Below are 17211 nucleotides of genomic sequence, written 5' to 3'. Positions count from 1 at the left end.
GTTGTTTCGAAGTTCGGCGGGCTTCGCTTCTTTTACCGATGGTGGAAATCGCGGGTTGTCTCCACTCCGACGTCCCCTTTGTGAGAGTGGAGTTCGCGGGGTGATGGCTGCTAAAGTGGGACTTGGGATCAGGGAAGGGGTACGGATAAGGAGTGTACACAGTAGCGACAAGTAGCTCTTGATTTCCGAAGATAAAAGGGAGAATGAGCGATGCGATGCTGTATAGGAATTGGTAGGTCAAATAACACGGCAACTGTTTGGCTTGGACGAGAAGTTCCTTTTATACACGGGCTCGAGCCGGGCTTTGCTTTTTGCAAGGCGAGCACACAATCCTACGACAATGGCCTTAGCTCGCCACAACCTGCATGCAAGGCTGGTCAGCCCTGCCCGTCATCCACCGAGCCAGTATGACGATGGCCTGATATGGACCGTTAGCGCTCTTGCTCGCCTGAAAATTCCAGCCTTTGACATCATAAGTGGGGATTGGCGGTACCTGCGACTATTGTATCAACGTCGACAGCCTGAGTGGCAAACGGCAAACTTCAACCTAATCCCCGAGTCAAACCTGAGCCTAGTTGTCGTCTCCCCGCCTTAGCGAGCTGATAGAGTCGAGTTTCTTGTATTTCAAGGAGCTAGATTTACAAGCCGTCCCAATCCAGACGACGTTAGGGGTATAGTATCTCTATATGCAATTGTACAACAGCCGTACATACCACGTTGTACGTGCACAGACTTGGAAGGTCTGACGCTGTCTGTCCATGACTCTTCGGCTCACGGGATCTAGACGGCCTTGTTCTCGGTAAGCTTCTTCACCAGCTTCGAGCCAATCGCCTCGGCTTGTATCCTGTGGGGATTCTGCAGGGCCTTTCGCACCAGGGCCTGTGTAGCCTTCGGCACCCGCAGGCGATGGCCAAGGACCAACGCCCCTGTCAACAGAGCGAGGGCGCCGGCCTGGTGGGCGGCCGCAAGGTAAATCGGAACCATGTACCATAGCGTCGTGATACCCAGAGTAGCCTGCAGCAAAACGAGATGCATCAGGCCGTTGACGCCCTTGCGCACGTTCCTAGGCATCGCGGCTTTGATCCTGCCAGTCCGGCCATAGGCAAACAGAACACACACAGCGGTGAAGGTCGTCGTGGCGAGGATACGATGATCGAGCTGGACAAGCGAGGGGTTCTCTAGCATGTTGCGCCACCACAGGTCGGATCCATCCTCCTTACGGCAATAGAACTTGTCGAAGAGCTCTGACTTTGGCGGCGCATACCCGGTGCCCATCTTCGGGAACTCGTTGTAGATAAGACCGGCGTCGAGGCCCGCAACGAGGGCGCCCGAGAGCACGGTGGTGAAGATGAGCACGGTCAAAGCAGCAACGGAGCCCCGGAGGGTCCTCAGCGTGGGCGACTTCAGCGCAGCAAAGGTCTTGGCAGCACCTTCGGGGTCGCGAAGGAGTCGGTGTGTTCGGAGCACACCGAGACCAGACAAGAGCATCCAGCCGTAGCAGACGAAGGCCGTGGCAAGATGCGCGGTCAACCGGTACTGGCTGACACGCGGGTGAGATCCAGGGGCAAAGAGATCGTCCTTCAGCCCAGATTTGACCATCCACCATCCGATAAAGCCCTGGAAACCGATCAGGCCAGATATACCGACCAAGTTGGCAGCCATCCGCGGGGTCACTCGACGGCGAGCGATGAAGTAGATCGTCGGAAGCACGAACGAGAGGCCGATGACACGGCCCCACAAGCGGTGCGCCCACTCCATGAAGTAGATCTTCTTGAACTCGGCGAGGTCCATGTGGGGGTTGAGCAGCTTGTACTCCGGAGAAGCGCGGTACTTGTCGAATTCAGACTGCCAGTCGGCGTCGGACATGGGTGGCAGTGAACCTGTGACGGGCCTCCATTCTGTAATGCTCAGACTGCGCGCATTGGTTAGTTTCGTGGACAGACGGCCTGCAGAAACATCCTGCCATGGCGATTGGCATACCCAGACTCGGTCAATCTGGTCAGTCCACCCCAGATCACGATGCCGAAGACGCTCACGGCACTTCCAATAAGCCAGTAGCCCACGGCTTTGTCGTTAACCTCGGGAAATGACGAGGTCTTCCCGGAGCTTCTAGCTGCCGACGTTTGCGCAACCGAACTGGCAGACTTGGCGATGCTGTTGCTTAACGATCCAAGCGGGGTCTGGGCCTCGGCGGCGGTCGAGGTATAGCGCCGCGCAGCTCTCACGAGCTTCAGGACTCGCGACGCCGGGCGCGCGGGCAGCTGCTGCCGTAGACACGGACCGCAGACGACCGGCACCCGAGAGATATGCGCAGCGGTCCTGCGCAGACCGAGCTGAAAGAAGGCCATCGTGGTGGCTTTGCGCCGGCAATGGCGGTTGTTGTTGGCAGCTCTCGTTTCGTGAGCTCACATCGGACAAAAAAGACCCACGAGACGATCAGCCCACCATTCAGACCTCTCAGGCGGCCGGGGTCTTCGGCGTTGCTACTGTCCGATCCAGCAATTGGAATTGCGTATTCGCGATTGGTCAATCTCAGAAAATGGGAGCGAAGTGGAGCGCTGATGGGGGTCACACGGTAAAGCCCGGAGTGTGGAGTTTATCAAACATCCTCACCTGCTCAATCTTTACGAACGGTTTTCCTTCAGAGGCAACGAAAATGCATTCACACTAGCACAGTTGGGAGAGTCTCGCCTGTCACTGGATACTATCAAGGCATATCCGGGTTCCTAAAGGTTTGCGTCAAGCTCGGCGTGGAAGGGAAAAGCCTGAGATGCACTGCCCCGCCTCGTCTTCGCCCATGTCTCGGCCGCCGGCCAACAAATCTACCCTTCTCATACCATTAGTCCTACCGCCATCATGAAGAACTTAATTGAGCCTGAACCGTTCCCGACGCTGATCCTGCCACTACGCCAGGATGTGTCTTATCTGTTCGCCTAAACTTGCCAGCACAACGCGTTTACGCTGGCTGCGTATGAGCCAACGTAGATCTCGGCTGGCATCTATTCCGTACACTACCTCCGGATTGGTAGAATGCATTCGCGACTGCCAAGAACTTCACGTCAGGCGTGGCAAGCAAAGGCGGGTTCCAGATCCCTTCTTGACTTCAAGCCATATCGGACCAAGCACACTGACAGTTCATCGCTCTGGATTGCACAGCCTCAACTAAACAAAGATTTGCCGGGCTCCGAGACACAACGGGGTACTGGTGGTGGTATCCGGGAGCTCAAGGGTCACACAGACCAACCCGTCCACACCAAGCCCATTGCAGGATCTCATACCATAAGCCTATTGCACTCTTTGGCCATCACCGCAGAGTTCTATAGTATGGCCTCACACCTCACACCCACCGAGATAGGCTGTCGAGGAAGTTTCCGTGCATGGAAACCTCGTCATGCCCGGATATGCCCGTTACGTGGGAGGCTCTATCCCTGAAGACTTCCCCACGGCTGGCTCACAGAATGTTTCGACCGAACGGCAGTCGAGTACCCCGAGCGCAGTCTGATACACCACCCTGCGAGATCTGCGCTCAACAGCATGCTAAGGGTAGGGGTCTTCGACAGCCTATTTGGACCTCACTCAGATGGGAATCTGGACGCGCGCGGATTGGGTGCAGAGCCGGCTGTGTGCCCTTTTTTGCTCCTGTAGCGCTTTTACCTCGACTAGACGTTTCTCATCAATCCCCAGTTTGGCGGATGCTTTATGCGGGCCAGCAACCTTGACCTCAAACGGCTCAGATCTTAGACCAAGCCGCCACCCCACACACAGATCTGGCCCGTCTGCATGCTAACCGCTGTTCTCCTCTATCTCCAACAACCTTTCTGCGCATGGTAAGTTCTGCTGTGTGCTGACGGTCGGTGCATCCCCTTACCCGCCGATGGGCCCTGCTAGTCGTTCATTGCGAGCCGCGGAAGCCCAGCTTCTCTCGCTAGAACATAGGTCAACGACCCGAAAAGGAACTGCCCCTGTCGGTAAAACTTTCTTGACGTTTCTTAATTAGTACTTGCACCACATGAGCAAACTCCTGTCGGGAGCGAGCAGGCCAAACTGAGACTACGAGGTGGGTCGTGGGTTCCACCCGCCCTCCGATCTCGAAGATCTCCGGGTGGAGCCCCGGCAGTGACTTCCCGGGGGCCGAGACGCTTGCAGAAAGGTGGCTCGGGTGGGGCTGTTTCGGTTTCACATCCCGCTGCATGACAGACTCCAGACTCGCCGCCGGTTCTGTCTCGCGTCCAGCCACTAGGCACCTTACTTGCCATCGGAACAGAGCAGCGGTGCCTTCGATGGGTTGTTTGTACGGGCTTCATCTAAAAAAAATAAAGCCAAGCACACGACTTCAAGGTTCCAGCCCCGTCAAGGCCCAGAGCATTCCAATACCGACCTGCTGTCTAAACTCTAGACTCTTGAGGCAGGAAAACTACATCCGGATCAACGACGCCGGCTTTATTAAACTAGGAAATGGGTTGACAGCATCCGGAAAGTCGTAAGATGATGAATGCAGCGATATGTTGCATCTTCAAAAGTGGGAGCAGGAGAGATACAAGGTATTTCGTTGATCTCTTCCTAACCTTGATGTCTGGATGGCAGGCTGCTGCTGGCTATCCTGCGACCTGAGCTGCCCTTGTCTGCGACAGGACACGACTCGTAACATAGCAGCACATTGTTGCCTCACCTCCAACGCTGTGATCGGCGCCAAGACACTTCACATACTAAAGACAGGAACCGCATGATGTCGAGGCTTGTTGCTCCTTGGCTCTGCTTAGGTGCAGTTTAGTCAACTACTATCGGTCCTCTGGAGGACTTCCTTTCTATTCCTTCCGTTTGTTTTCTCTCTCTTCTCTTCTCTTCTCTTTTCTTTCGTTTTGCCTTCTTCCACCACTGCTGTCCGGTCCCTTCCGTCTCCTCTTGTCTTTTTCTCTTCTTAGATCGAAGCCGCGGGCGGCTTTGCTGGTCTTTGCTTTATACTACATATTTACCTTTTTTCTCCGTCTGGGCGGAAAGCTTGGAATTGCTCTGCCCTGGCGATAGTTGGAGGATCCTTGGAGTTTCCTAAACAACAGTGGAAATGGATTCCACGGGAGGGAAGCCGGTGTGCGGGAGTGGCCAGGAGGCGGGCGAGTACGATCTTGCTCTCCATGTTGTGGGATTATGTACGTCAACACAGCGTTCCCCTTTCAGCATGATTGAATCGTCACTAACGAGTTATGTCCAGTCTTGGTTCTAGCGGCTTCCATCATTGGTGCCGGCTTCCCGGTTGTTGCGAAAAAGGTCAAATGGGTCAAGGTGCCAACTAAGGTGTTCTTCGTATGCAAGCACTTTGGCACTGGTGTCCTGATTGCTACCGCGTTCGTCCATGTAAGTGGGGGGGAGGCGATGGTTCAACTGCGTTGGGAGAACGAGGAAGCTGACAGTTGGAGTAGCTGCTCCCGACGGCGTTTGGTAATCTCCTGGACCCTTGCCTTCCCGACTTGTTCACCGAGCAGTACCCGCCCATGCCCGGCGTCATCATGATGGGATCCATGTTCTGTCTCTTCGTGATCGAGATGTACCTCAACGGCAAGCTGGGCGGCCATTCCCACGGCGGGCCTATGGGGTTCGAAACGCACAGCCAGCCACCCGCGACTACGGCATCGGCCAACCGCGGCCCCCCGCCTGAACGGCCGCCGCGGTACTCGACCGCGTCCGACTTCGAGATCGAGGAGGTCGAGTACGAGAAGAAGCTCGTGCAGAAGATGTACGAGGAGAAGATGAAGGACTATCGGCCCGAGAGCCCGTCGGAGATGCCGCCCTGGTTCGTCGTCTTCTACGAGCAATACGTCCGCCAGAGGCTCGAGATGATCAACATGATCAAGTCGATGCGGGCGCAGCAGCAGCAGCAGCACCAGCACCAGCAGAATCAGGCTGCCGAGTCTGACAAGCGCCAGACCGTGATTGCCGAGACGTCGATTGCCGACTCGCCGTACATTGACGAGGAGACCGGACAGGCAGTGGCGCCGGACGTGTACCGCAAGATGTCGCTGAACATCACGCTGCTCGAGGGCGGCATCCTGTTCCACTCGGTCTTCGTCGGCATGACCGTCAGCATCACCATCGAGGGCTTTGTGGTCCTATTGATTGCCATTCTCTTCCACCAGATGTTCGAGGGGCTCGGTCTCGGATCGCGCATTGCTGCCGTCCCCTACCCTCGCGGGAGCCTTCGGCCGTGGCTGCTGGTGGTTGCCTTCGGAACGACCGCGCCGATCGGGCAGGCGATTGGACTCATTGCGAGGAACTCGTACGATCCCAACAGCGCCTTCGGCCTGATCATCGTCGGCGTCTTCAACGCTATGTGAGTGGGCTTTCGGAACGTTCTGTTGGTGGTTTTGTCTTTCACTGACAAAGTAAAACTAATTTCATAGCTCGTCTGGCCTCCTTCTCTACGCCGCCCTCGTCGATCTCTTGGCCGAGGATTTCCTGTCTGCCGAAGGGATGTCCATGACCAAGAAAGACCGGGCAACGGCATTCGGGTGTGTGATTCTCGGAGGTATGTCCGGATCCATCCTCCCTACCCAGGTGATAAGCACAGAAAACTGACGCTCACCCCAGCAATTGGCATGTCGATCGTCGGCGCTTTTGCCTAACAACTGTGAAGGTCTGCATTTCATGCATACCTCGACGATCTTCCATTTCTCGAACTCCCTTCGGGCCGTGTTCAAGAAGGGAGCATGCCACTTCCAGTGTGTGTGGATGCCAAAATATCTCGTCGGGTTGGATACTTGACAGGCCCAAGCTTGCATGGTGGGATAGCTTAACGGACACGGATGCGCCGGGGAAAGAGACCACTGTAAGGCCAGGAATGAAGAGAGATAGGTCATGATTCAAACCGTCAACAGACTATTTATGTCTAGAAAAGCAACAGCACATAAGACGAGTGGATGGAGAACTAAGAGACTTCTAGGAAAATGATCGCCGAGTCTTCGCGGTACGAACACCTACATTGGAAACTCATCCCCTTAAATATGCTCAAGGCCATAGATAGGAATACGCTATGCCTATGTAGGTTCAACCTAATGCTTCAGACGGTGCCAGCAGTTCGGCGCAACACGTACCCGCTGGACTTGTCCTACCTCATGCCGGATGACTCTGGGGAGATTTCTCCGAATGGGCTCAATAGAATTATTTGTTCTCTGTTTCCATGGATCTCCGACTTGGGTTGTATGACCGTGGAATTCTTAGTCGTTATGTCTGCAGTACCTGGGACGGCATCCGGATCCAGCATTTCTTTTCAAATCAGCTATGCGTGTCTTGCAAGCTAAAAGAACAGAGATGAAAGAAGGTCAGTATGGTTTTCTCCATTTGCCTGTATCGGAAAGTCAAAAACAGGGGTACATTATGCCGGCCGAGACCAGAACAAAGAGCGGCTCTGAGGCGCACACATTCCACGTCAACAAGGCTTCCCAGCTCAAGGCTTAACTATTCATATCTCACATTCTCACCTTCCTTCCTTCCAAGCCAAGCTAGTATCATCGTCTCATCACTTATTACGCCAAACCCTTGATATCACACTTAGGTCAACACTTCTATAAGCAGCCAGACAACCACGACACAGCAACCAACTCCGAACCCACGCCGTCCAGTCCACGCACACTCCATACTGAGCAGAGCAGCAATGACCTCCACGACCACCATGAAATCCCTGTACGCGCTCTACAAGCCCCTTCCCAATGCCAACGACACCGACACCGACAAAGGAGAATTCCTCGTCCGCCGTGTCACAGACGGCGAGGTCCTGCTCGCCGTTCCCGCGCCCCTGACCACGCTCCGCACCGCCTCCTTCTCCCTAGAGGCCGCCCGCTCCGCAGCAAACCTGCTCAACCACGAGAACCTGGTCTCGATCCACGACGAGCTGGTCGTCCCCCTGGGGGGCGGCCACCATATGCTCGGCTTTGATGATCATGATAATAATAATAATGGAAACGACTCAGAAACGATAATAGGCAGGCGCATGCTTCTGTGGGACTATTGCGACGCGGGCACGCTGCAGGGCGTGCTGGACGAGTATGAGCAGCCGGTACAGAGTAGTAGTGAAGGGGGAGGGGTAGGGGCAAAGGGGGGGTCCCTGCCGGAGTCGTTTGTCTGGCATGTCGGGCTGGGCTTGCTGCGGGCGCTGCAGTGGCTGCATGAAGGGGTGCGGGATACGTACGATGTTCTCCCGAGCGGTCGGGGCAAGAAGGGATGGAAGAGGGTCAGGGGCAACACGGAGGCGGAGGTGGATCGGATGCCGGTTCTGCACCGGGATATCAAGGCGGAGAATGTCCTGCTGCAACGCCCGAGGGGCATTGAGATGTACGGCGCGGTGAAGCTGGGCGGGCTGGGCAGGTGCTGGGTGTCCGGGAGCGTGAGCACGACGCGGGAGACGCCCGTGGTGGTGATGGAGGAGAAGGATGACGTGCCGTTGGGTGTGTTGCGGCACAGGAGGGCGAGGTGGCAGCGCGGCGGGCAGCGCGGCGGGCTGGCCATTCCCAGGCCACATCGGCCTTACACGCAGGGGAGCGAGCTCTTCGCCGTCGGGGCGCTGCTGTACCGCATGATGGTTGGCCGGGCGCTGCCGACGGTGGAAGAGTGCGCCGACTGCGGGTGCTTCCACATCACCAGCAACGACGCGGCCGAGTACAACCCGTGCCACGACAACTGCGTGGGCGACGTCAACATCGACGAGGTGTTTAAGCCGCTGGCCGGCTACACGGCCTACCTGAAGGCGCTGGTCACGCTGCTCCTGCGCCTGAACCGCCGGGACGAGTGGCGCGCGAGTGATGCGCTCAACACCGCTTGGCAGGGCTTTGAGAACTGGGCGGCCAACACCGACGACGGCCGCCGCTATCGAGACATTTTCGACGACATCTGGTTCCGGAAGCAGAACCACGCCCGGCTCAAGAAGCGACGCCGGGAGACCCAGGAGGATGCTGATGCTATGGATGTGGATGGCGATGTTTTGGTTGTCTAGCCGGTCCGCGTGTGTTTCGTTTCGTTTCTCTTGTGGCCAGAGCACGGAATCAAATCGAGCAGGGTTTGTATGCCTAGGAAAATCTCCATGAGATAACTGGCGATGGTTATTACTACTAAGTACTAGTAGTAGTAAAATTAAAGTGCGTTCTATTCAAGAGAATTTAGTCTAAACCCCCCTCCAGCCCATACGGAATGCAAGAAAATCTCAAAGCCCCTGGACCAGCTTGGGCAGCAGGACCTTGTTGAACTCCCACAAGACGGTGCTGAAACCGGCCGAGAAGGCGGCGCCCGTGTAGTAGGTGTTGCGGCGTCCCTGCAGCGAGTTCAGCTGCTGGATGAAGCCGGCGCGGAGCTTGTCGGCCGAGACGCGCGCGTGGAAGTGGCCGTGGTCGGCGAATATGTTGTAGCTGACGCTGCCGCCGGACGCGGGGAGAGTGCCAGCCGCAATCATCTTATCGATCGTCTGGGTCATGAGCGCCTGCATGCTGGCCGGCGTGTCGGTGCTCTTTCCCACGGCGGTGAACTGGAAGAGGTCCTGGGTGCCGCCGAGGTAGTCCACGCGGCCGATCTGGGGAGGGAGCGGGAAGGACGTGTAGTTGAACGACCCGGGGTCCGTAGTGCGGTCGCTGTAGGCGTTCAGCGTCTGCAGCGACGGGTGGGTGAGAATGCCGGCGTAGACGGTGGTGAACTCGAACTGGCCCAGGATCTGCTTCTCGGAGTCGTCGAGGTCAAAGGGCGCCATGTTCTCCGGGGTGGGCTCGATGGCAAGGAGGAGCCGGTTGGCCTCGACGCACGTCACCGTGCCGTCTGCACTCTTCACCGTCAGGTAGACATCCTTCCGCGGGTTGTTCTCATTGTAGCGCTTGGACCCAACGACGGTGCTCGAGTAGAGGACATCATCGCCGAGGAAGTCGGCGACAGCCTCGTACAGGTCCCACAGGCGGCCGGAAGCAGGGACGGCCGCGGCGCCCTGACCCAAGAGCGCCTTGGCCATCGGGACGCCAGAGGCCTGGATCACAAAGAGCGTGGGCACGTCCATGGTGTCGCCCAGACCCTGCGTCGTGGCGTCCCACATCTGGGGCACAGCCGCCTCCAGGTTGTACTTGGCGACGAAGTCGCGGAAGGGCATCAGCAGGTCCTCGGGGATGTTGGCCGGGTCGGGGAAGTTGAAGAAGCCCGGCAGCACCATGTCCTCGTACTGCGCGATGACATCGAGGTACCGCTGCAGCGCAGGGTACATGGCCTCGGACGCAGGCGCCTGGTAGCCCGGAACCGGCTGGCCCGTCGTGAAGTCGATGTACTGGTTGGTGTTCGGCGTGAACGACATGGACCCGCTGGTCGACACGTTCATACGCGCGGGGAAGTCGAAAGCATCCTTGTACTCCATCCACGCCTGCACGCCGACATTGATCTCCTTGCCCGTGGCCGGGTCCTTGTAGAAGGCCGTGTGGCCGCCCTGCAAATAGGAGGTGAGCAACCAGAACACAACATCAACATTGGGGGAAAAAGAAAAAAAAGGAAAAAAGGAAAAAAAGGAAAAAAAAAAAGAAAAAAAGAAAAAATAAGAAAAAAAATAAAAAAAAGAAAAAATAAGAAAAAAAGGGGAAAAATGAACAGGAGACACGGAGACACTCACAAGTTGGCTGGCCTTCTCAATGACAACAACGCTGTGACCGGCGTCCCGCAGCCACACTGCGGCGTGCGCACCGGACGCACCACCACCGACCACGGCAACGTCGCGCACGATGGTCTTGGTGCACGTGCTGCGGCAGTCGATGGTGGCGGCCGAGACGGTGGCCGCTATACAGCCGAGGCTGACTCCGGCACGCATGATGGGATGCATTCTGCGAGTGTGCCAAGGACGTGACGGGGACTTCAGGTCTGCAGGTGCATGCTAGCAGCACACCGGTCGGGTTACGAGCAGCAGCGGCCGGTTTTTATAGGGGGGCGCCACGTGGGAAAGCACCTTCCTGATCCTCCCCTTTTCTTTTCGCGGTTATATCTGCCGAAGCCCACCGGGCAACGTGGGCGTCTGGGAAAGCATCCATGGGGCACTGCGAGACCAAATGCCGACGATGAGGTTGCATGCGAGGGCATCTCCGAAGGTGAGACTATCGAATGTTGAGGCGGCCAGGGGCTGCACCGTGCCTGCCACCAGCGAGCAGCAGAGCGCAGGCAGGCTGCAGCAGAGCTCCGACACGTGCGAATCGGAAATTGCAGCAGCGCGACACGAATCCACACTGCCGGGTGAGGATGCTGAATGCAGGAGACAATGCGACCCCAAGAACTTTCCCCTTCTCCCGTCGAGGCTGTGTACACTATCCGTACATGTACATGGTAGTAGTAGTGTAGGTACGGGGAGCGCTTGGACGCAACGAGTTGGCGAGTTATGGATACCTCTACGGAGTACTGACCCACAACTTCCCCCGATCTTCCGGGCACTTTCTCCGAGCTCCACCCCGGGAGCGACGCCCGCCCGGACAGGGGCTTGTGAGATACCGTATCACTCGCATCGCAGTGACCCTACATATAATCGCTAGGAACCCATATATCTTTGAGCAGCTGGACGGCTCACTCAAGAGAGGAATGAGGTGCTCGGAATGCATTCTCCTATCCTGCCTGCTAGAAGTACCAGAAACGCGCCAAGTGTAGGCGCATTGTACACTAGCGAGACGAAGGATTCAAGGGGAAGAAAACCCCGCCCCACAGCACCGCCAAGCCCCGAGAGCCCGAACCCCAGAGCCCGCGAATCTTCGATCGTTCTGTCAGAACGATCGGATCGGCGCGGCGGCGGCGGCGCTGATCTGCTCCATCCCTCCGCTGCTGATCAACAGCAAAAAATCAAAACAAAAGCCTCGACAGGACACCATGAAGCCCCAGTCATGCGCAAAGGTCGCTCAGCGGATTTCATCTTTCGATATACCCATGCCATGGGTGTTCTCGACGTAGTGTTGGAAACACACATTAAAGAGTATCATTTTCCCCTGTCTGGACAGGGCCTCGGTTTCGGGCCGGGTCTTTCGGGCCGGGACCCCTGTTGCGTTCCTCCTACAGTACAGATTCAGCTGCCCCGCACTGAGAACGAGTGCCCGGCTATCATCTGGCCTCGGAGAGACGGTCTTCTCGCTGGCTACCTACCGTAGGTTATTAGCCGGTGCTCCCGGAAGCCAGAACTAAGCGCTATTGTACGGATCTGTACTTACTGTACACTCCATTCAGCAGGAGATGGTGAATTCCGACGCGAATCGCGATATTCTCCATGGCGGGCAGGCCAAGAAATTCGCCAGTTGCGGAGTTTATGCCATCGTTGTCCGCGTAACTGTTCCCTTGCCGAGTCTTGGACATCGAACGAGTCGCTTAGACAACGGCACTAACGTTAGCAGCTAACTCAGGTACCTAGGTACAGTACTACCTATACGTAAGTCTGTAGGCACATGCCTAATGCAGCATGCATGCATGCGACATTTATAATTACGTCGAATGTAGTAATCACCAACCCCTGGTTTCTGGCCAGACCCGGACAGCGACAACGCCACTGTCGATGTGATTATGCAGGAGCGTCCCAGTCGCTTCAGACAACCTGGTCAATAATCAACAACGGTCGACAAGGATATAGCACAATTATAGTTTTATGCAGTCAGAGTAGAAAGTGTCTGCTCTCATCAAGAAACCACAGTCTTCATGAATCATGACGGGGAGAAAGCAAAGACTGTGAGCGGGCTCGGTTCGGATGTAGCGCGGCTACACAGTGTGTGGTCGATGAGCTTGTTCCCCCCTCCCCACCCCATGTCGGACACTAGGATAGAGTCGCTAACTTGCTAAGAGCCCAGGACACTATTTGCGCCAGGATTCGAAGCCTATTCTGCATCGAGTAGGTGGACACCGGATAAGGTGACAGTCGCGAAGAATCCCTCGGACGCATGTCTTAGAGCCACCGACCGAGCCGCAGGTCCTTGGTGCAGAGTCGAAAAAAAAAATCCCAAATCCCCAAGAACAAGGAGGATGTCTCCCCATCCGCTCTCTCATTGCCCTTGCCCTGCTCCTTTTTAAAGCCCGTCGGACCCACCTCCGGAGGCAGGATGGATTTCAAGTTCCAGTCTGTCGGAATCACGAGAAGGGACGAAGCAGAATGATGTTTATGTTTGCCCGGCGGCCGTGGTGAACCCCCCAAGAACGCCTTGCGCCTGCTCCTCTCGAGCTCCGGACCGTGGCCCTTACGTGTACGCCGACAAGACGCCAAGATGGCGGCGGTGGTGCCTCCGGACCCTTCGACCTTCACGCCGGAGTACGTCAATGCGAGCAATGCGGCGCGGATCGTGGGCGTAGTGGGCGTCTTCCACTTCATCGCCCTCACTTTCGTCTCGCTGCGTCTTTACGTCCGCGCCTTCATGGTCAGGGCCGTCGGGGTCGACGATCTCCTCATTGTGGGGGCTGCTGTAAGTGTGACAGCCCTATTTTAAGCTTGGTCTACCCAAAGACACACATTGCTGACTTCTCCGAACCAACTTGAAGGCTCTCGCGCTCATGTCATGGATCTGTTTGGTGCTCCAAATACCGCACGGCCTCGGCCGTCACGGCTGGGTGGTCCCAGTCGAGGAACGGATCAAGTTTGAGCAGATCACCTTCTGGAAGACGGTCTTCTCGGACGGCGTCGCCATGGGATTGCTGAGGATATCAATGGCCATCAGTCTACTACGGCTCAAGAAGGACCTCAAGTGGTATCGGTATTCCCTCTTTGCTATTATGGGTAAGTGTGCTTTTCTGTGCTCCTTTTTTTCCCTTATTTTTCTTTTTCGTATAAGCACTTACCGTTCGCTGCAGGCTTCGTCGTGGCGTATTCGATCCAAGCTATTGCCTGGCTATTCGTTTACTGCACCCCGTTCTCGGGCTGGTGGGAGTTTCAGTGGATGAACCCGTTCGATCCCCGGTGTAAATCCTTCACCACGTTTGTCAATCTTGTGTATTGGAATATCTGTGAGTTTATCTGGGCTGCCCGCCACAAATCCTCCTTCCCCTATCCATGCAGTGCCCCTGACAATATACGCAGCCTGCAACATCTTTACCGACGTGCTCCTTGGAGCACTGCCCGTTCCCATCATTTGGAACCTCAAAATGAGGCTCCGAGTAAAGCTCTACGTGATTGGCATTCTCAACCTGGGATATCTGTGAGTTTGGTGCTGGCCCCATGTGCAATTCCCATTACTGACCATCGGCGATTTCGCCCTTGCAGCGCTGTCCTGATGGGCATTCTCAAAGCTGTTTTCATGCTCACGACCGGAGGCGATCCCGACGCCATCTTCGACTACTGGGTCCACTTCTGGGAAAAGTAAGTTGAGAGGTCATATGAGAGAAGAGGACTTTTTTTTCTGTTTTTCTCTTTTTCTCTTTTTCTCGAATACTGACACGGCTTGTCCCCCTAGTCTCCAGCTCAACATCGGCATCATCGCCGCCTGCGCCTCGTTCCTCAAGCCACTCGTCGGACGTCTTCTGAAGATCAACAGCTCAGCCGGCTACTCGTACCCAGAGACCCCGTATGGCCGCAGCGGGAACACCCCGCATGGTCTCCAGACCATCGGCAGCAAATATGCCAACAGAAGGCGGACTGCTGACCAGAGCCACATCGGCGACGAATTCGAGCTCCACACTAAGGCTCGCTCGTCAGCCGAAGGGCCTCAGGTGGTCACAAGCGTGGAAGGCGCCCGGCAGCCGCGCAGGGCTTCGCCGAATTACTCAACTGAGGGGGTGGACAGGGTGCCGTCTGACACCAACAGCGAGGAGATCATTCTGCAGAAGCAGGATGCCCCTAATGATGGGATTATGATGACAAGAGATATCAGCGTGCGGTATAGCACTAAACAGCACTAAATTGTGGTCCAAGGGTTGCTATGCCAGCATGTAAGGCACATGTGGTGCATCACAATGGAGGAGGGTACGCGGCGTTATTTGGCATTTTGCGGGCTTGGGTCAGGGCTTACCGCCTAAAAGGAGGCATTCTGTACATGTGTAAACAAATACAAATATTCCATCTACCTGCTTTGGATAGTCCCGGCTGGCTGCAGCACAAGGAAACATTCAGGTCAGAAACATATAGTATCCCCTACCTAATAAAGCTGCTGCACTGACACCAGAAACTGACCACAGCACAGGCTGCTAGCCATCTTCTGGACGGTGCCACGGCGCCAGTCATTGCGCAGCAGGCATGTATGTAACCCAACCGACGAAGGAAGCTAGGTAGGTACAGTACCTAGGGTACCTTACAAGTACTCTCCATCCCACCTTCGTCGCCCCTGCGGTCGTTGAACCAATTCCGTTGTAATCCCTCGAGATTTGGGAGATTGAACAGCTCCAGCGTGCTGCGCCGGAACTATGTACTATGTATATAACAGTGCGAACCGCGCAAGGGACCCATGGAGTAGGTAAGCTACGTACGGGTAAGGTTGGCATGAGTCTTCAAGGTGAGAGGCCTACCATTCTCCGCTTCACACACAGCAGGCCCTGAGATGCCCATCTCATCCGTGGCGCCAAAGGGCCCGTCGCAGGCACTCGGGCTTGTCCCGGTTCCGGACTGACCGCTGGTAAGAATACCGTATTTTACACGCAGTACCTATCCAATGCTAAATACACCGTGATATAGCCGCTACCTACCTACCTGGTAATTTAGCGCCCTTTATCGATAACTAACCGACCTCTGCCCCTGGTCTACTGCCCCACAGCTGCCTTCCGGTTCCCCAACATCCTCCCACCATCCGATCACCATAGCCAGTGCATCACATCAGTCGGAGGGGGCATCCCTCCCAGCATAGGTAACCGACATCATGTCGCGCGTGATGCAGATGCCGCCCCCGCCCCCGCTCCTTCTCACGAAGCGGGTCACGGCCTTTTTGCGCGCGAACCTCTCGGCGCACATCCACTCCGCCATGCTGACCACGCCAGCCGGCAGCCTACTCGCCCACGCCAGCGATCTGCCAGCGAGCGCGCTTCGTCGCCAGGCCGCAGTTGCCGCCTCTCTGTGGGCGCTTCAAGGCCCGGCACCCGGCGCGCCACATACCCCAGGCCCAGCGCAAGCGACACTTCCGACCGGCAGCACCGTCCGAACGAGCAAGAAAAGCGGCAAGCAGCACTCGCCGACGGTGACGATACAAATGGACAGCGGCGCCGTCTTCGTGATTCGCCGCCTGCGCTGCGGGATGCTGTTCATCTGCATGGGCGGCTCCGAGAGCGCCGCCGCGGGACGGCAGACCCCGACTCCTCCGGCTCCGCACAGCACCCGTCTAAGCCGGAGCCCCGCGCCGACAGCACCTCCAACGCCGGGGCCATCGTCAGAGCAGCCGCCAGACATGTCAGCCCCAACTGGCCAATCCAATCCACCACAACCACCGACAGCAACACGAACTCATCCGCCCTTTATAGCAGCAGCGGACGCACCACCACCACCATCATCGACAATAGCAACAACAACACCACCCCCCACAGCCGCAACAACCTCAGCCTCGAAGACCACATCATCCCTGCCCGTACCCCCCGGCGCTCCCGTCGGCTCGCCCTCCGGAGCATCAGTCTTCTCCGCGCACACCACCCACACCACCCACACAACAGGAAGCTCCGCCGCTATCACGGTCTCGGGGAGCAGTGTGTCGCTAATGCGACGGCAGGTGGAGGAGCTTGCGCGGTGGTTAGACGATCGATTGGGGTCGTTGTGCGTGCCGGAGGAAGGGATCGGCATCCCTCCGAATCCGGACTTGGGCGGTAGTACTACGGGGCCACGGGGGGCCGCGAGTACCGAGGTGGAAGTACAGTAATTGGGAAGGGTTTGGGGCTGGCTTATCAATGCTCCACGGTGGATATAACTACTAGTGCGTACCTGGCATGTCATAGAAGGAGCGAATCCCCTAGCGAAAATTGAGATGCCGAACTCTGACCTGGCGGGGACAAACGTCGGGCAGTGATTATTTTGGTGGTGTCTTGCAACGCTTGTTTCAAAAGCAACCCTGCTAGGTACCTACGGTATGATGCCCGTGTGTTCCGCGCCTTAGCTCCATAGAGATTAAAGCATTCCACGTGTCCCTGGCGCACGATTACGCTCGTGATAAAACCATAGCCATGATGCCTCGACTCCTGTTCCAGCGCCGATCCCCGAGCCAGTCCCAGCCCCAGAGTCCGTTTTATGCAAACCCACCCGTTCGCCCCAAGAAGAAAGACCAAGCAACGCCGTATGTGTGCACTTCTGGG

At 56.6% G+C, this 17211-nt stretch overlaps 6 protein-coding genes across 6 annotated transcripts; 4 read left to right on the top strand and 2 right to left on the bottom strand.

Annotated features, from left to right (window-relative positions):
- Positions 1 to 296: 296 nt before the first annotated feature.
- On the bottom strand, positions 297 to 2519 carry B0T15DRAFT_539648 (cytochrome oxidase assembly protein-domain-containing protein). Its single transcript, XM_062869746.1, has 2 exons — positions 1981 to 2519; positions 297 to 1912 (listed from the first exon to the last, which is right to left on the bottom strand). The coding sequence occupies exons 1-2, from the start codon at positions 2346 to 2348 to the stop codon at positions 781 to 783; spliced, it is 1500 nt and encodes a 499-aa protein (XP_062719038.1). The 5' UTR covers positions 2349 to 2519; the 3' UTR covers positions 297 to 780.
- Positions 2520 to 4683: 2164 nt separating this feature from the next.
- B0T15DRAFT_268861 (Zinc/iron permease) lies at positions 4684 to 6778 on the top strand. The gene is made up of 5 exons (XM_062863439.1): positions 4684 to 5147; positions 5210 to 5352; positions 5418 to 6325; positions 6396 to 6520; positions 6583 to 6778. Exons 1-5 carry the CDS (start codon positions 5063 to 5065, stop codon positions 6615 to 6617), a joined length of 1296 nt encoding a protein of 431 aa, XP_062719037.1. The 5' UTR covers positions 4684 to 5062; the 3' UTR covers positions 6618 to 6778.
- A 593-nt stretch (positions 6779 to 7371) lies between these two features.
- B0T15DRAFT_539642 (uncharacterized protein) lies at positions 7372 to 9053 on the top strand. Its single transcript, XM_062869745.1, has 2 exons — positions 7372 to 8026; positions 8180 to 9053. The coding sequence occupies exons 1-2, from the start codon at positions 7646 to 7648 to the stop codon at positions 8978 to 8980; spliced, it is 1182 nt and encodes a 393-aa protein (XP_062719036.1). The 5' UTR covers positions 7372 to 7645; the 3' UTR covers positions 8981 to 9053.
- Positions 9054 to 9083: 30 nt separating this feature from the next.
- Positions 9084 to 10936, bottom strand: B0T15DRAFT_268838 (uncharacterized protein). The gene is made up of 2 exons (XM_062863438.1): positions 10619 to 10936; positions 9084 to 10438 (listed from the first exon to the last, which is right to left on the bottom strand). Exons 1-2 carry the CDS (start codon positions 10823 to 10825, stop codon positions 9188 to 9190), a joined length of 1458 nt encoding a protein of 485 aa, XP_062719035.1. The 5' UTR covers positions 10826 to 10936; the 3' UTR covers positions 9084 to 9187.
- Positions 10937 to 13023: 2087 nt separating this feature from the next.
- On the top strand, positions 13024 to 15006 carry B0T15DRAFT_268795 (uncharacterized protein). Its single transcript, XM_062863437.1, has 6 exons — positions 13024 to 13418; positions 13495 to 13729; positions 13804 to 13956; positions 14030 to 14147; positions 14213 to 14308; positions 14403 to 15006. Exons 1-6 carry the CDS (start codon positions 13224 to 13226, stop codon positions 14845 to 14847), a joined length of 1242 nt encoding a protein of 413 aa, XP_062719034.1. The 5' UTR covers positions 13024 to 13223; the 3' UTR covers positions 14848 to 15006.
- Positions 15007 to 15416: 410 nt separating this feature from the next.
- B0T15DRAFT_268633 (uncharacterized protein) lies at positions 15417 to 16932 on the top strand. The gene is made up of 2 exons (XM_062863436.1): positions 15417 to 15437; positions 15617 to 16932. Exon 2 carries the CDS (start codon positions 15798 to 15800, stop codon positions 16779 to 16781), a length of 984 nt encoding a protein of 327 aa, XP_062719033.1. The 5' UTR covers positions 15417 to 15437; positions 15617 to 15797; the 3' UTR covers positions 16782 to 16932.
- The last annotated feature ends 279 nt before the right edge of the window (positions 16933 to 17211 follow it).

Source organism: Chaetomium strumarium (assembly GCF_033439665.1).
Source record: "Chaetomium strumarium strain CBS 333.67 chromosome Unknown B0T15scaffold_6, whole genome shotgun sequence".
NCBI classification, from domain to species: domain Eukaryota; kingdom Fungi; phylum Ascomycota; class Sordariomycetes; order Sordariales; family Chaetomiaceae; genus Chaetomium; species Chaetomium strumarium.
This window is presented reverse-complemented; position numbering and strand designations above follow the sequence as displayed.

Excerpts from the sequence above, each read along its gene's own strand:
- B0T15DRAFT_539648 (XM_062869746.1), bottom strand. The coding sequence starts at position 2,348 with ATGGCCTTCTTTCAGCTCGGTCTGCGCAGGACCGCTGCGCATATCTCT. Across the intron at positions 1,913-1,980 it reads ACCAGATTGACCGAGTCTGG|TCTGAGCATTACAGAATGGA; the intron begins GTATGCCAATCG and ends CAATGCGCGCAG.
- B0T15DRAFT_268861 (XM_062863439.1), top strand. The coding sequence starts at position 5,063 with ATGGATTCCACGGGAGGGAAGCCGGTGTGCGGGAGTGGCCAGGAGGCG. Across the intron at positions 5,353-5,417 it reads TTGCTACCGCGTTCGTCCAT|CTGCTCCCGACGGCGTTTGG; the intron begins GTAAGTGGGGGG and ends CAGTTGGAGTAG. Across the intron at positions 6,326-6,395 it reads GTCGGCGTCTTCAACGCTAT|CTCGTCTGGCCTCCTTCTCT; the intron begins GTGAGTGGGCTT and ends CTAATTTCATAG.
- B0T15DRAFT_539642 (XM_062869745.1), top strand. The coding sequence starts at position 7,646 with ATGACCTCCACGACCACCATGAAATCCCTGTACGCGCTCTACAAGCCC. Across the intron at positions 8,027-8,179 it reads CGGGCACGCTGCAGGGCGTG|GATGTTCTCCCGAGCGGTCG; the intron begins CTGGACGAGTAT and ends CGGGATACGTAC.
- B0T15DRAFT_268838 (XM_062863438.1), bottom strand. The coding sequence starts at position 10,825 with ATGCATCCCATCATGCGTGCCGGAGTCAGCCTCGGCTGTATAGCGGCC. Across the intron at positions 10,439-10,618 it reads TTGAGAAGGCCAGCCAACTT|GGCGGCCACACGGCCTTCTA; the intron begins GTGAGTGTCTCC and ends TCCTATTTGCAG.
- B0T15DRAFT_268795 (XM_062863437.1), top strand. The coding sequence starts at position 13,224 with ATGGCGGCGGTGGTGCCTCCGGACCCTTCGACCTTCACGCCGGAGTAC. Across the intron at positions 13,957-14,029 it reads TCTTGTGTATTGGAATATCT|CCTGCAACATCTTTACCGAC; the intron begins GTGAGTTTATCT and ends CAATATACGCAG. Across the intron at positions 14,148-14,212 it reads ATTCTCAACCTGGGATATCT|CGCTGTCCTGATGGGCATTC; the intron begins GTGAGTTTGGTG and ends TCGCCCTTGCAG.
- B0T15DRAFT_268633 (XM_062863436.1), top strand. The coding sequence starts at position 15,798 with ATGTCGCGCGTGATGCAGATGCCGCCCCCGCCCCCGCTCCTTCTCACG.